A 15,409-nucleotide genomic window follows, 5' to 3' on the forward strand; every position below is an offset into this window, starting at 1 on the left:
ATTGTGCTGATATATATTTTTGATAGATGACTGGTTAGCGGCATTGATCGAGGATGTGAGATGAATATCTTTCTCTGAATGTTGATCTTCACACCTGTGCATTGTGGAGGCATACTCTGGCTGCAGTGATATCATTTAGGTGCCGATTGCTGGTTTTCCACTTCCAACCCCTGCCCTGAATGAATACATGAATGACCTTGTCCATGTAGGGCCTAATTCACGGAAGCATTTTATAATGGCAAAACTCCATTGGAAAACGCTCTGTGAATTAGGCCAATAGTGTTTCGCGTGTGGCCCTTTGACAGGGGGTCCTACAGGGGCATTGTTATTTATCGAATAAAAAGTTGTATCGTACAGTCTTTATCGACCGCTGGCTAATAGGGTGAAATAAAATATGTAACCATGGGCAATATCCATTCGCAAGATCGTCACCAGACATATCCACATAGAAAATTAGAATTGATTTGAAGGTGGAAAAACATACAATCTCATGTTATCATGTGTGTTCAAAATACATTTTCCTGGGTTTGGTTTCTTTAGTTAAATAAAATGGTTTTATGATGAACTTACCTTAAAGAATCAGCCACATGAATGACCTCTCGAGTGAGAGTTGACAACGTTTCTTTTGCTGCTTCTCCTTACAGGTTCCCTTGAGTGCGAGCACGACTTTCAAGTACCCTGGATTGATGCGCCCACAGAATGAATGAAGAATGGATGTGAAAGAGCGAAGGCCCTACTGCTCGCTTACAAAGAGCCGGCGTGACAAGGAGCGGCGCTACACAAATTCTTCCGTGGACAATGACGAGTGTAGAGTGCCAACACAAAAGTCGTACAGCTCCAGCGAGACGCTGAAGGCTTTCGATCATGACTCCTCCCGACTGCTCTATGGGAACCGGGTGAAGGATTTGGTTCACCGGGAGTCGGATGAATATACCAGACAAGGTAGGTCAACAATCACTCAGTGCTCTCTTTATATATGTTCGAAGTGATAGTGTGATATTAAAATATTTTTTCTCTAGTAAAAAAATATTATTTTATTATTTTTCCCTCTTAAATATTTGTGTTGACACAGATAATTGGGCTTGGTGTAGTTCTACTATAAGGTCCTAAGTGCCACCAGTGCCCAATGTAAAGTAATGTTACCTGTGTCTTTTATCAGGTGACGTCTGCCATTTGGGGGCTCTATTGGTGGTAGGTCCTGTGTGAGACCTGAATGCACAACCGGTCATGCTGGTAAGTGCAGATCCAGAGCACTTGTTCTTCGGGTTTAGGGTACATGGGGTTTATGTAACCAGAGTCGTACCCCATTCATGTGACTAGTGCTTGGTAACGGGTTCAGCTCTGCCGGCTGGGCCAGGAGGTGTGCCGAGTTGGCTGTAGTGTGGTGGGTTGGTGGACAAGGTGTGTAGAGTTGCGTGTGTGTTGGTTTGGAGATGGGAGGGATGTTGGTGTCAGCTGCTGGGGTGCTGCAGTGTGTGCCTGGTTGGTGGATGTGTGTACTGTAAAACAGAAAGGTGGAGGAGGAGCAAGATAGTGAGAGGGATTAGTTACAAGGGGACATCACACTAGGAAACTGTGGACCCCTTCACCAGAATAACTATACTGTACAGGAGTCAGAAAGGAGTGCATCATTTCTCCATCTTAATTGTTAGTGATACCAGGTATAGGCCAAAATGACTGCACCGAAAGTTCCGACAGTGAAAAAAGTCAGAAAAATGCATACCACCAAAGGTTCGAACACCAAAAGTTCGAACCTTTAGTGGTATGTATTTTAGGTAGGTAGAAAAGGCTGCGGGGTGTCCCACGCAACACCCCGCTCACTATACTAGACAGTATAGTGAGCGGGGGTTGCAGGGTAAACCCCTGCAGCTGCCCGAAAAAGAAAAAAAAAAGAAAAGGACCCCGCGTTACTGGTTCCCGATCGCGGAAGTGAAGGGGAACGGGCACTGCAGGGACACAGCACATCTTAAAAGGTAAGTAGGGTGTGCATGGGGGTGTGGCTCGGGGTGTGTTGTGGGTGTGGGTGGGGGTGTAGGTTTGTAGGGTTTTGAAATGTATGTTCGCATGGGAAATGTATGAACATTTTGTGGTGCTGACATTTCCCATGCGAAAGTCCGCAACGGAAAACTCACGTAGATCCGTGATACCAAGTGACGCCTTGTTACCAGGTATACATTATACACATCTTGGCATTTCATTTCATTTCATAGCCAAATGCAAACCAGAGTAAATTACCAAATTACCATGGTTTGGAAAGAGAAAAGCCAAGAGGAGTCCTCTTGTGACTCTATTCTGGACACGGCAGAGATGGTTATTGTTGGGATTCTGTTGGCAGAAGATTACAGTTTCAGCTCTTGCAATAGAAAAGGTGCGGCCGCCTTGTTAGAGTTTGAATTATACTTTGAGTAAGCAGCATCAGCATGTATTGCAAAGGTGGTGGAGAAATTGCCCCCCCTCCCCGCTACCACCCAAGAAGCCGGTATCAGCATCCTGGTGCTAGATATCTGAGGGTGGCCTAGGCGTGTGGCAGAGAGGCTAGCCTTCACACCCCCAGTAAGTGGTGGGGGAGGATGATGGCAACTGGTCTGATCATGTCTAAGGGAAAAAGCCACACAATCACAAAGGCGGACACAGGTCCACATTCCGTTCTTGTGGTATATTGAAGGATTGGTGCAGGTGCTGACCATGGATATTTACCACAGTATTGTCCGGTATTGCTTTCTGCAAATGCCTCTGACTCGTGTATATACCTATCCCTTTAAAGGAAAGCCCCCCTCCACTCCCCCATCATATCCTCTACACGAATCCTGGGGGCCACCGCTCCTCACCCCATAGTGATGCATCCTAACTGGTTTGCAGTAGGCGCTGTACAAAATACATCATCACAGGGTGTGGCAATGGATTGCCACCTTGCCACACCCCCTTTAAATGTCCCTTGTTCATAGAAAAACCTGCTTTCAATGACACTGCTGCACCAGTCATTGTTCAGACAAGGCCTGTGACCACGTCATGAATTTACTTACAAAGCAAAACGTTCTGTGCCTGCAGGATAGTCACTGGTTCCATTTTCTGTTGCTCTGATCGACAGCTCCTAATGCTTTCATGAATGAAGCAGAATTAATATTTCTCTCAAGAGTTGTTTTTTTTTGTGTGTGTATATCACCACTTTCTTGCTTCCCTCAAACCTTGGGTTTGTCGCTAGCGGGACAGAGGGAATCTCAAGAGAGGAAATGCTAAACTCCCTGTTCTGCCAAATAGCATATCTGTTACACGTGTCCAGTGATATGGTCGCGGCAAAAAACACAAACATTTTTTAAAACATTGTTTGCACTTTACACGCATGTTTATGTGCGGGGTGGGTTAGGGTAGTTATTTATTGTATGGGGGGTGGAGGTGGGGGCCTTCAGGGCATCTCCCTGCATATAAAGTGCACAATTTATTTAGAAAACATCTTTTTTGCCGCAGATTTTTGCGGCGACCATATCACAGAGAACCCTTTAACAGAGGTGCAGATGTCAAGCCCTGCTTGTGAGCAGCGACAGATGTGCATGGAAAGAACACATTCTGTTATGCAACTGCTCTAAACAAGAAAAATGATGTTTCATTTAAATGAATCGCTTGGTGAAAAGTATCAACACTAGGCATTACGATTGTGGGGACACCGTTAGTTTGTGGTGCCGACTGATTAATTTGTGTGTCGCTCTGTTGATTAGGCACACACCAGCATTGAGCTCCGGTACACCAGTTTATTACGTGTGTAGCAGGTACAGCTTTAGCCGCGCTATCCACTGCTATCCACTGCTGCTACGGAGAGCGGCTCATATTTCAATGCCTTTGTTCTTCAATGGCCTCCTACGCCACATGCATTGCACAGCGCCTCTCTGGTTAAACCATAAAGATGCATGAGTAGCCCTTCAAGTCACTATAGAGGCAGGCCACAGTGCAGTAGCCACGTACAAATGGTACATCTACTCCAGCATGGACGCAGACGATTACCAGCCTCACAGAATGCAAAAGTGCTCCAGCTTGAATAGAGGAGACATATGGGAACAGCGAGAAAGGCACACACATACCATAGCATGGCAAGTGTGTACCAATTAGAAGGAACTAGGAAGGTCCACATGTATGGACCTGTACATGAGAAGAGGGCCATGGTTTTCAAGTGGTGGTGCCATGATTACACAAAGAAACACATTACTTGGTTGGTGGGCTATATGTCATTGGCCAATTTTATGATATACTAGAAAACAGCACCCATTTTTCGAACGGGTTCTGTAGACCGACATGACAAAACTCTCATCAATTTTTGAAAATCAATTGACCTGTCTGTTGCTGTTCAGATTTGCTTATCGTTTGATGTGTAAACTGCACTGCAAATGGGTTTGTCTGTGGCTGGCTGACATACCCGGAGCAGATGTTGGAGGAGGCGAGAGTTGGTGTGCTGCTGCATACTGGGAACGTCAGTGCTCTCTCCACACCTGTCGCCTCACCCTGACGTGGTGCAGTTCATTGTGGTGCAAATACCATGCATCCTAGGGCCTTGAAACGTGGGATAGGACCTCTAGTTTTGTTCCTCGTGTCGAGACCGGTCCTTCTACGACCACATTGATATTTCGCCGATTTCAGTCAACCGTCTCGTGTGAAGGTCCTGAAATCCAGGGAAAGGAGTGGAGTGTCCACATTTCATGTAGCCAGTAATGTCCAGAGGGTATTAACAGGTAACTATGCAAAACTTGATGCAGATTGGTGAAACGGTGGAGAATTTTATAATGAACAACAATACGCCAAACTACAAACCCACAAACAAATTTTGACTTTTATAATTAAACAGGAAGCAACATCATAGCCACTGAATCGTTACTGAAAAGTGTACCCCGAAAACTACACCAATCTTAGGGGTTTGCTGACCTTTAAAGAGTTATGGACTGGCAATTTGATAGGTTGTTCACAATGGGATTGAATGAGTTGCCCAGGATTACACACTTTGCACTCAAATTCAAGCTCCACATCTTAACCAGTCTGCTTTTTCTGCACATGATTACATTGCCTCTTGGGTATTGTTACAGCGTTGGTGCAATCATTTGTGAGTGTTTGACTTCATGACCTAAAATAATACCGTATTTTGTAGGCCTAACTTAGAAGGTACACAAATTACAGAACTCACCATATATAAAAAAAAAATAATACAAATAACATGTAATGGAAAAGGAAAATATCTTATTTTTCTCCATCAAGTGATGTGCTACACTACCTGTATTATAATTGAATTGAATCGAAAATATCTTATTTGGGTTTCACTATTTTATTTAAAAGTTTTAAATGCATCCAAATATATATACTTGTGTTATTCATAATATGCAGAAAAACCTTTCACATTGTTCAAAAAGAAACCGGTTTTATTGTTGCATAAGCAGGTCTGAAAATAAGCTTGCTTGAGGCCTGTGACATTTCGTCGCAGCTCTTTTAACTAGGACCCCCCCTCCACTCAAATTACCTAAATGAATAGAAGCAACAGCTCACAAAGTTCTTGTCAATCTCCCATCTTTCTGGTCTCAGAGTCTCTGTTGGACCCCTAGGTCCACCGGCCCAAGGTTACGCCAGCACTCTTCTTTTCAGGACAGGCAGACGGGTCTGCTCCTGCCGAGTCCCTGGTGGACGCTCGCAGCATCTCGCCGGCATCTGCTGCTACGCCTCCTTCTATCCGGATTCAAATCTCCGAGGTTCCTCGCAGATAACGTGGAGTCCATCTTCAGTTTCCTTTAAGTAGGACTGGTCCGGCCTCTAGCTAACATCAACACCAGCAGTGCATCATCACCGGGCACTCTTCATGATTCGGGTGAGCCACCTCGTGGCTGTACTTGAAGGTGTAACCTTCATGTTTCTGATGTTCCTCCTCATCCTAATCCTTCTTACTTGGTTGGTTTCATCACTATGACAATGAAACCTATGTTTGCTCTCTAAGGAAGGATTGGAGGTGGAGTGTAGGACTAGGGAATGTGTGAGGGTGATGGGATTTCCAGGGCTGCACCCAGGTGGTGGTCGTCCTGCCCAGGGGGACTATTGGGAAGCAGCCTCACCTCCCTAGCCACTTGAGAAGTGACAGCACCTTGCGAATCATCACAGTGGTCATGTCATTTTTTCAGTACTTGGGTCAATTTGCTTATCAAAGTTATAGTGGCTTCAAAAACATTTCACGAACAACCCACCCACAGCAGTAGACATCTTTACACTGCATGTGTTCTAGCTGGGCAAAATTACATAACAAATGCACAAAACATAGCACTGCCAATCCAGGTCATGCCTACATGTTGCATAACTATGTCAAGAGACCACTGTATACCATAGGACTTGCAAATTGAGTTGATCAGGATGACCCACCAAGGTCCAGGACAAGTCTTTCAAGTCGACACAAGACCCCTTTTGGCACCATCATATCTTGATCACCATGTTACTTCTTGAGCATTAGGGTCAATTTTTTATCGAAGGTATAGCAGCATTAAAGGCTTGCCACAAGGTGCCCACGAACATCAGTGGACATCTATGCACATCTTGTATCTAGCAAGGAAAATGCAGATGAGTAAAATACACAAAAGCCAAACAATTGTCTGTCCAGGATCCACCCACGTGTAGCATAAACATGCCAAGAGCTCTAGTAATGAACTGCACTTGCCTCTGCAGATTCAGTTGAGCACACACTGCTAGCCAAGAAAGAATATCTCCTCAACACCAAGCATAAAAAGCAAGTAACATTTTGCCACATTTCTTTAAGTGCTAAAGTTGTATCTATGTAATAATCCTTTTCATCCATCCTTGTAAATTCATCAACTTACAATCAGAATAATTTGAACTGTGGCAAAGTGTGTGCAAGGAAGGGCCATCCCAGAATGACTAGGAGATTATTTGCTTTTTCTGTACCTACACTCGTTCAACATCAACATAGGCCACCAAGAGAAGGGGAAGCTTTCTCATGGTCCTGAACTGGGTCTTAAACTGGAGACTCCAGGGGAAGGGAGTCATTTCCCCTGGCCTTTTGTTTAACTATGCCAAAAACATACACAGAGAAGGGAGGCAATCCCTTTGTCCTGACCTTAGAGAGGAGATGAAGAGGCCAGGGGAAGGGAGTCATTCCCCGTGGCATTGGTGTGAAGTGTACCAAATCATATCGGGTGAAGGGAGTCATTCCCCCTGGTTCTATTGAAGAGTATAAGGATCCACGCCAGGAGAAGGGAGTCATTCCCCCTGGTTCTATTGAAGAGTATAAGGTTCCACGCCAGGAGAAGGGAGCCATTCTCCCTAAAGAAGGAACTTTTTGTTAGTTTACCTTTTAGTTATATTGTGTGAGGGATAGCAGTAGGTTTTTGAAGACAGTGGGATTTACGTTGACTAACATTCTGAAAGACCCTTTTTGTATTTGTTTTGATGCAGCGAACCCCCACTTAGACATTAGGGACCTTTTTCATACAGAAATAAGTCTATAACCAAAACCATGCCATCTTTGTGTAAGCTTCCTTCTTCAACACCCTTACACCAAATCAAGATAAGATGGTGCCAAGATGAGTGTCGTGCCATCTAAGAAGTAGCTTCACACCCTATTGGGACATCCTGGGCAATTCTCATTTGCAAATCCAACATTTTGAGACACATTGGCCCTCATTACAAGTTTGCCGGTCCAGAAACAACCGTGCCGATAAGCTTACTGGCACCGTTGTTTCCAGAACGGCAAATAATGAGTCTGCGGCCGAGTGCTGTACCGCCCACCAGGGCAGACCTGGCCAGCGGAATGGCACCCGGCAGCAGACTTCCACAGAAGCACTGGTAATGTTCTTAAAGGTGCCTGTGCTTCCTTGGTCCCCATGTCCTATGGGACTCAAATGGGAATGGGGATTTATAATTACCGGAACCTGATTTACCAGACCACCATGGTTGTAATGCTCTGGTGTTTCCGGCAAGTTAGGCGCTGGTAAATCATTACAGGTCCGGAGACTTTCTGCCGGTTTTACCGGCAGAGTTACTGCCGGACTCGTGATGAGGGCCATTAAATACTTAGCTGGAAACCGTTGTTGGTAGTCAAAGTAAACCGTTGTTTAATTGTTACATTGTGAGAGAAATATGAACATTCTGGGCCTAATTCACAGAAGCGTTTTACAATGGCAAAACCCCATTAGAAAACGCTCTGTGAACGAGGCCCTCTGTGTTCTTAGTCACTACCTGTAGTTAATTAGAATGAACATGTGGCTCCTTTTAAAGAAATGCCACAGCTAATAGGCAACAGATCTTCTTGGCTTTCTAGCTAGTAGCCCACACGTGTGCCTGATATATCGCAGCATATGCAAGAAAGCTCACCACAGCATCAACTCTCTGATTAAAGAGATATTTGCTATTTTCTTGCCAGTCATTGATGTCTGGGGATGGAACGGGCAATGGAAAAGTTAGCATGTGTAATACATGGTACAGCATCTTCCAAACTGTCAAAGGGCATTGTGTTTTTCAGTTCAGCTAACTGTGGTTTTGATAGATGCAAAATGATAAGGTGCTCCAGGGTCATCTGCAATGTCACTTTGTGGCCCAACATACACTACTCATGCCTTTATACATTTCGTTGCTCACCATGTCACTTGCTCGTTATTTTCCAAATTAATCTCTGTTTTTAATATGAAGTGTTGTGCTGCGTAGAAGGCATGTATGAATTTTAAGAGTACAATAGTATTGGACACAATCCTTTCCCTTTCTTTTTAACAGTCCTTCCTCTAACGTGTATTCAAGTATCAAAGGTTTTTTTCACAGCACATACCAATCTTTTAAGAGTTTGAGATAGAAATCAGGAATCATAGCATAGTTGCGCTTGTCCGTCACCACATGCTTTCTTCTCAATCTGTCTCTTCCTCCTCTTGCTCAATTCCTTATCCCTACAATTCCGTTCTTACTCCTCTTCTGCTCTCTTCTCTTTTCCATTTCACCACTATCTCCTTTTGTCCCCCTTTCACCCGTCTTTTATTTTCTGTGCCTTTTTCCTTCTCATTTGAAACCTTTCCTTCTTCCTCTGTGCCTCTTGTACATTTTTCTTGATCTGCTTACCATTCCCCTTTTCTTTCCATCTCTTTACTCCTTTCTTGCTCATCCCACTTGTTTTTCTGTCCCTCTGCTTTCTTCTTCCATGCCCCTCAGACTACCCTTAGTGGGGGGGGGTGGAGGGGGGGTTGCAAGGAGTAGACAGAATAGAGCTTGCCATTCTTGGAAGCTTTTATTCAAATGATAATTAAAAAGCCTTACTTTCCCTAAACTATGGGTTTTCCTACCCAACACAACTAACTAGCGTGCTCGTCATCAGTAGTGAATTCCAAAGTAAAAATCTGTCATCCTTCAAAACTAAACTTCTCTCACCCTACCACTAATACTAAACAACTAAAGTCCAGGAGAATGACGCCCTTCTCCTGGGGTGGCTTCATATCGCTATTGTCTTAGTAGACTATCCTCAGATAGTTCTTGGCTATCCATTGCAATTATTTGTTATGTTCCCTTAGGCGACGATTCCAACTTCCTGACTTCCCCTCTTCCTGAGTTGGCCAGACACTCCTGACTGGCTTGACTTGTGGTGAATCAAAGCCTTTCTCTTTTCTTAATGTCCAACTTCTCTCTTGAGAATTGCAACCAATCGTCTTATTGCTACAGTTCTTATTACTTTTGTTTTCTATTAGGAAGATTATGAAGGTCACAATAATGATTCTCACTCTCTTCATCACTTGCTTTTTTCCTGGGACGAGTATGATGAGGCCAGTAATCTTTATCACTCTACTTGTACACTTGGGCTTCACTAGGATGAGTCTGAGGATCCCTTTCATCTCTATTACTCTTCTTGCGCACTTTGGTTTCACTAGGACGAGTATGAGGATCACAGTGATTTTTATCACTCTTCTTACACGAATGTGACGAGTATGAGCACCCAGCTTGTTATTCCCAGGGTCGTTCCCGGGTCTCCTGCTCTCCCCTTTAACTGTGTGAACCAGGGGCTGCGTTGCCGGGTCTCCAGTTTCCTTCAAGCTTGCTTCTCTTCTTTCGGTCAGGATGGCATCTTCCACTGTGCTTTCATCTACTTCAGGCAAGCTCTCCGGTGCCTTTATATACATGGTCTCACCATCTGTGAGGTATTCTCTCTCTTGCCTTCGGAAATGGCACCACTTCCTCCTAGTTCTCTCTGGTAACCTTCTTTCGCTCTGTCGGCTTCACTGCCTGGGCAGTATGCAGCAAGTTTCTCCCTCTCCATGTCCTGTATGGCCATCTCTCCTCTGTAACCTGGACTGGTCTGGCTGGCTCTCCCGAGCTTGCCTGCTTTGTGGTGCACATTGGGCACCGATAAGCTTACACTTCCTTTCCTCATCGGAAGTCATATTGCCTTCTCTCCTTCTCTCACTAAGCTGACTTCACAGCTTTGAACTTGCCGGGCTTCTCTCAACTTTGCTCACTCTCCTCTCACTCTTATGACGCTGCTCTGGGGCTTCCCCAGAATGTCCTGGAAGTCCTTCTTCTCTGTCCTAGCCACATTTACTATGACTCCATTGAGTTTCTTCATCTAAGTACCAGGCAGGTTCTTGGCTTCAGACAAGACGTCCCAGTAACATATGTACAAGGATTCTTCTAGTCTTATTTTAACAAAATTGACATTGGTGGATTGCTGATTGAGGTGGGAAGGGAGTTTTTCACTGGAACTGGAGTCCTTGTGCCCACGGGGAGAGTCTTTCCCAGTGAGGTCCTGCTTGCCCCAACTCCTAGGAAGGGTATCGCGTATCACCTCTCCAGCCTCACAAGGGAAGGCTCCTCCCAGGGGAGAAGTGACTGAATCTCATGATTAGTCACACACCTTGCTTAGTTCCAGTCTTACCCATGAAATTCAGTGATGTGGGATCCAAGCGGACTTGTAGCACTAAGTTTAGACATGCGTGTGTCACTACCTTTGGTATGGGTTTTCTGCTCCTCTTCTTTGTACTGAAGGAGTGAGTTCGTAAACACTTGAAAGACTGCCTCCTCTTCCTAGCTGCTCTTAATGAGGGATGCGTTGGGACAGACTTCAGAGGCCTGCAGCGAGGCAACTAGTGGCTTTTGAAATGTTGAGGTACCAGCTATAGTGGACTGCTTCCTCGCAATGAAGTGCACTACTACCGAGCAGTGGTAGATTCAAACATCCCCATTCGCAGTACCTTTGAATGTTATTCTTTGATCCTGCACCCCCGAGTGCTCCTAAAACCTAAAAGCCAAATCTGGGTGGCAGAATTTATATTTTGTTCAATTCCCTGGCATGTATACAATAAACATACATCACTTTGTACTGCCTTGGAACAAAATGCCCTCCTCTATAATCACTCTTTATAATACCTTGCCAGAGAATTATGTCAACATGTGTGTAAAAACTCAACCAAAGATCAAGCAAAGGACATTCTGTATTCCTGGATGTAGGTGGGGGTAAAGCGGCCTGGGATTGCTTCTTTTCACTCGATATCCCATTTAAATGTTATTAAATGATCCTTCATTCATCTTCTCTCTACTCTGTTGTGGATCTTAGTGTCATTTGAAAAGAAGCAACACTTCTCGCTATCATATCATATCACAACCCATTCTCAGTCTTGAGGACTCTATCAATAGCGGGCCTAGTACTGTCGTTTCGGTCCTGCACAGGCAATCCTTTGTATCGTTCATTATGTCCACCACCAGAACCTTTTCTTTGCCAGTTACCTACTGCCACTTACGTTGCAGTTTACTAAATACATTTTTGCAGCCCCTGTTTTCTGGCACTGGTCTGAGGCCAGGGATGCACCGCCCTCAGCGCCGGCCAGAGGTAGTCTCCACGGGAACAGACCACCCCCAACGGCCAGACAAGTTGGGAGGGAAGGTTGCACTGCAACCTACAAATAAAATTGCGTTTAAACAGGAGATGGGCTACACCCTGAGTTCTTACCTTATTCCTTGGAGACAGACACCAAGGTGGATTTGTTAGGGATCCCAATTGGGACTACTCTTTATAACGTAGATTAACTTGGTTAATCAATAAACATTCCTAGCCTTCCCTCCTAACAGTACTCCCCCCACTTCTATGTTCCCCTTTCATGCATTCTCACTGAGGAATCTGCCTCATCAGCCCACCTTCCCTTAGAGGAGTCAGAGGGGGACCCATAGGGTGGAACTGACCGAATAGACCCCTTACTGCTGCCTGGCACCACCCACTGTAGAGGGGGCCAGTGAATGGCCCCAAAGGGGGTCTCACCCTCTGGGCAGTCTTTGGCAGGTGGCTGCTTCACTCACTGCTTCTTGTCAGGGTACACACCAACATTTCCTTTTCCCTATACCTTCCCTCGTTTCTAAACAACTCTAAATAACTACCCCACTTTATATATATATATTCCCCAACTTAACTAGTGGTTAACTACGCAACCATAAATCTAAACCTGCATCGCAATATACATTCAACCATGCAGAAACAATAACATATGTCAACATTTCATCTAACGTAGGGGTGACTGATGCAGTCAGCCACCCCTCTTCAGTACCTGTGGTGCTGCCTGTTGGTGGTGGATGGAGGGGTGGTCTGCCCATGATGAAACACGGGCTGTTCCAACCGCCCACAGGCTGCAGATCTCCATCCAGTTGTTTCTTCTGGGTGTCCCGGTCCACCACATTGGCAACCCAATCTCACTGCTCACCCATAGGGGGCTGCCACAATCACTGCCATGCCCCATGGCCTCTGCACATCCTCTTGGGCAATCCCATGCCCTGGGAGTCCACCCACGATCACCACCCTCCCCTTCTTGCATGGCCCCATGCCCTGCGGGAGCCACCTGTGGGAGCCACCTGCGGTCATCACTGCAGCCCCAGTGCTTTCAACACTTCAGTATTGCAATGGGGACACCACCTTCATCAAACGCAGTAGCAGTGGTTCACTAGAGGCCTCACAGCCCCATCCCTCTCCTCCTCACGTTGGAGTGACGCATGAAGCAGGTCTCTCTCCTTCTGGAGCTCCGGCTGATGGGCCAGAGCTCCCTACTACACCCAGGTTGCCCTACGTAGTGACCGGGGGCTTTTCTTCAGTGCTCCGCCCAATAGAGTGGAGAAGACTTCTTCCACTGTCTTTTCACCTACGGGGCCTGTTGGCATACGCAGCCAGGGATGATTTCTCTTCGGGGCCTGCCTCACTTGGCAACGAGGCAGGCCAACAAGACGCACGGCTGGGTCACCTTGTTCCGGCTACCCCACACACTCGGCCCAGACTGGGCAGGGTGTTCTTCCCTTTGTTTTTTTTTTTTCCCTTTGTTCCTTCAACATTCCATCAAGCCCCATGGTTCAGCCCCAGTATAGTAAACACAAACACTTCACTAAACAAAGTATTTAATCTTCAATCCCCACACGTTCGTGTCTGCGCCTGTATTTCTATATTCTCCTTAGGGGACAAGTATGTCGCCCTCCCTAGCCGGGACCAATTTGGGCCACGGGATACACCTTCTATGCAGAAGAGGGTCAATGGTTTCCTGAACTCCAGCTACTAGAACACCACCCACACACTGCATTGCTCTAAATCCTGGAATTAGTAGCCACTAGAGATCCTTAGCTTGAAGGACACAAGATCCAAGGTCCATGATCATTATGCGTGGTGGCCTGCAGTGCTGAAAGTCCTGATGACATTTTTGAGGTCCCATTCTAGGGAAGCTCAAAGTAACGCAGCCCAACCTGATCATTCAATCCATTATTAGCTCCCCATGTCTGATCACTGCAACTGTCACAATCAGAATGATTTGCATATGGGTATCATTACTTTTAGGCATGGCATGCGCACACGGTGCCACTCCCTAACTTGTCAGTGTTTAAAGAAATCGAGTGATAGGCTTTCCGCTGTTGGGCAGCGCATGCATGTCTCCAGTCTTCAGGTGGAGTGTTTCCCTCACACAGGAGCCCACTTTAATAGACATGTTGGTAGGGACTAAATGGCTGCAAATCTACTTCTTGTCTGGCGAAGACTATTCCCACACGAGCCATCAAACAACACGTAAATCAAGCTCCAGAACAAAATTGGTGGTGATTGGATGCAGATCAGCCTAATTGAGTTTCCTTCCTTCCCACTGCAGATCTCACTTGCAATAACAGTAAGCATTCGTCATTGCAGGCTGCCCCTCGTTTCTGCTCTCGCGCTACCCGTTTGCGCATGCGCCTTTGCGGTGCTGGGATCAGATCAGCTCTGGCAGCACTTCATCAGCAAGCCCTGCAGCGCCTCCGGGAAGCCACGGGGGCATTGGAGCAGTATTTAAATTGCACATTTTGGCACTAGATTGCTTCTTGGAAGAGAAACTGATTATGCACTATGTTTTGGTGGATTCTTGGCGATCAAGTGTACCCTGAAATGTTTGGGACGGTTTCAGCAATCCCCTTAAAACATTGATGACATCAAGCTGATTTATCAGTGGGAAATGTATCCTGTTTTAAGCATCTCTTCAAAAAGACCTTCACAGTAGTCTTCATCCTGCCCCCACCCTGATATCTCTGCTTCAGTCTAACCCCCTGATTATAAACCCGGGGTGTAGGTGATGTTCTTACCACATTTCTTTTGTGGGTTGAGTTAGCTCATGCTCTTTAAAGCATGTGCAGTGGAGGACTGCTCCTTGTTCAGCAATACCACCTCCATATCCTGTAAGGGCCATTTCCAGGGCAATTTGGCTCCCTCTTTAGAGGAGGGAGGGCTCTCCCGGAATGTTTCCTCATAGTGCTTAAAGATAGAGACTAGTTGCTCTTTGAGGTCTTGGCTATGGACTCTGTTTGCATTCAAGATCTCCTGTCAGCAGTCAGATTCCCTGGTCAACAATGGGTTGTGCAGTTTCTTCTAGGATTTGCATGTCTTTTGTCCTTGACTTCATCTAGGAAGCAATGCAGATGGACTACGCCCTCCCCATTAACCGCATTTGGCATGACCGGACGTGTATTCTTTTTTATGACTGCCCTTGGCCATGGCATCCGGCGCCATTTCCAGTTCCTTGCTAGTTTGTGTCACCCGGTTTTGCTTTTGTGCTGGTTGCTGGTTTTTCAGATGTGTGCATAGAAGTTTCATGCAGGCCCAATACTTAAAGTGGAATAAGAAATTGGGGGCACCCCTAATGAGCCGCCAAACAATATTCAGGCCAGGCTTTAAGTGCCTGGTGAAGTAGTTGAAGCACTGCAACTTCTGTGCGATAATATTGCAAATTGGATTGAAACCAAAATATTCACATTTATACAGAATGTTAAAGCAAACTCCTGCATCTACTTCACTCTTTGAGAAATTCCCCTCATCAGTTTACATGTGCCTCGGCTGAGGCTTGGGCCAATTACCTACATATAAGTAAAACAACATGCTCCCCTATGAAACTGTTCCCTCCTGACTTGCTTCTCATGCAGCTCT

At 45.7% G+C, this 15,409-nt stretch overlaps 1 protein-coding gene across 10 annotated transcripts in view; it reads left to right on the forward strand.

Annotated features, from left to right (window-relative positions):
- Positions 1 to 15,409, forward strand: part of TENM3 (teneurin transmembrane protein 3) — a 1,347,981-nt gene that overhangs the window by 407,990 nt on the left and 924,582 nt on the right. For all 10 annotated transcript variants that reach the window (XM_069631455.1, XM_069631458.1, XM_069631457.1 and 7 more), the window contains exon 2: positions 645 to 942. In XM_069631455.1, coding sequence (XP_069487556.1) covers positions 711 to 942 — 232 coding nt within the window. In that variant the 5' untranslated portion in view covers positions 645 to 710. The remainder of the gene's footprint in view (positions 1 to 644; positions 943 to 15,409) is intronic.

Source organism: Ambystoma mexicanum, chromosome 6q (assembly GCF_040938575.1).
Source record: "Ambystoma mexicanum isolate Mex_15411 chromosome 6q, UKY_AmexF1_1, whole genome shotgun sequence".
Classification (NCBI taxonomy): domain Eukaryota; kingdom Metazoa; phylum Chordata; class Amphibia; order Caudata; family Ambystomatidae; genus Ambystoma; species Ambystoma mexicanum.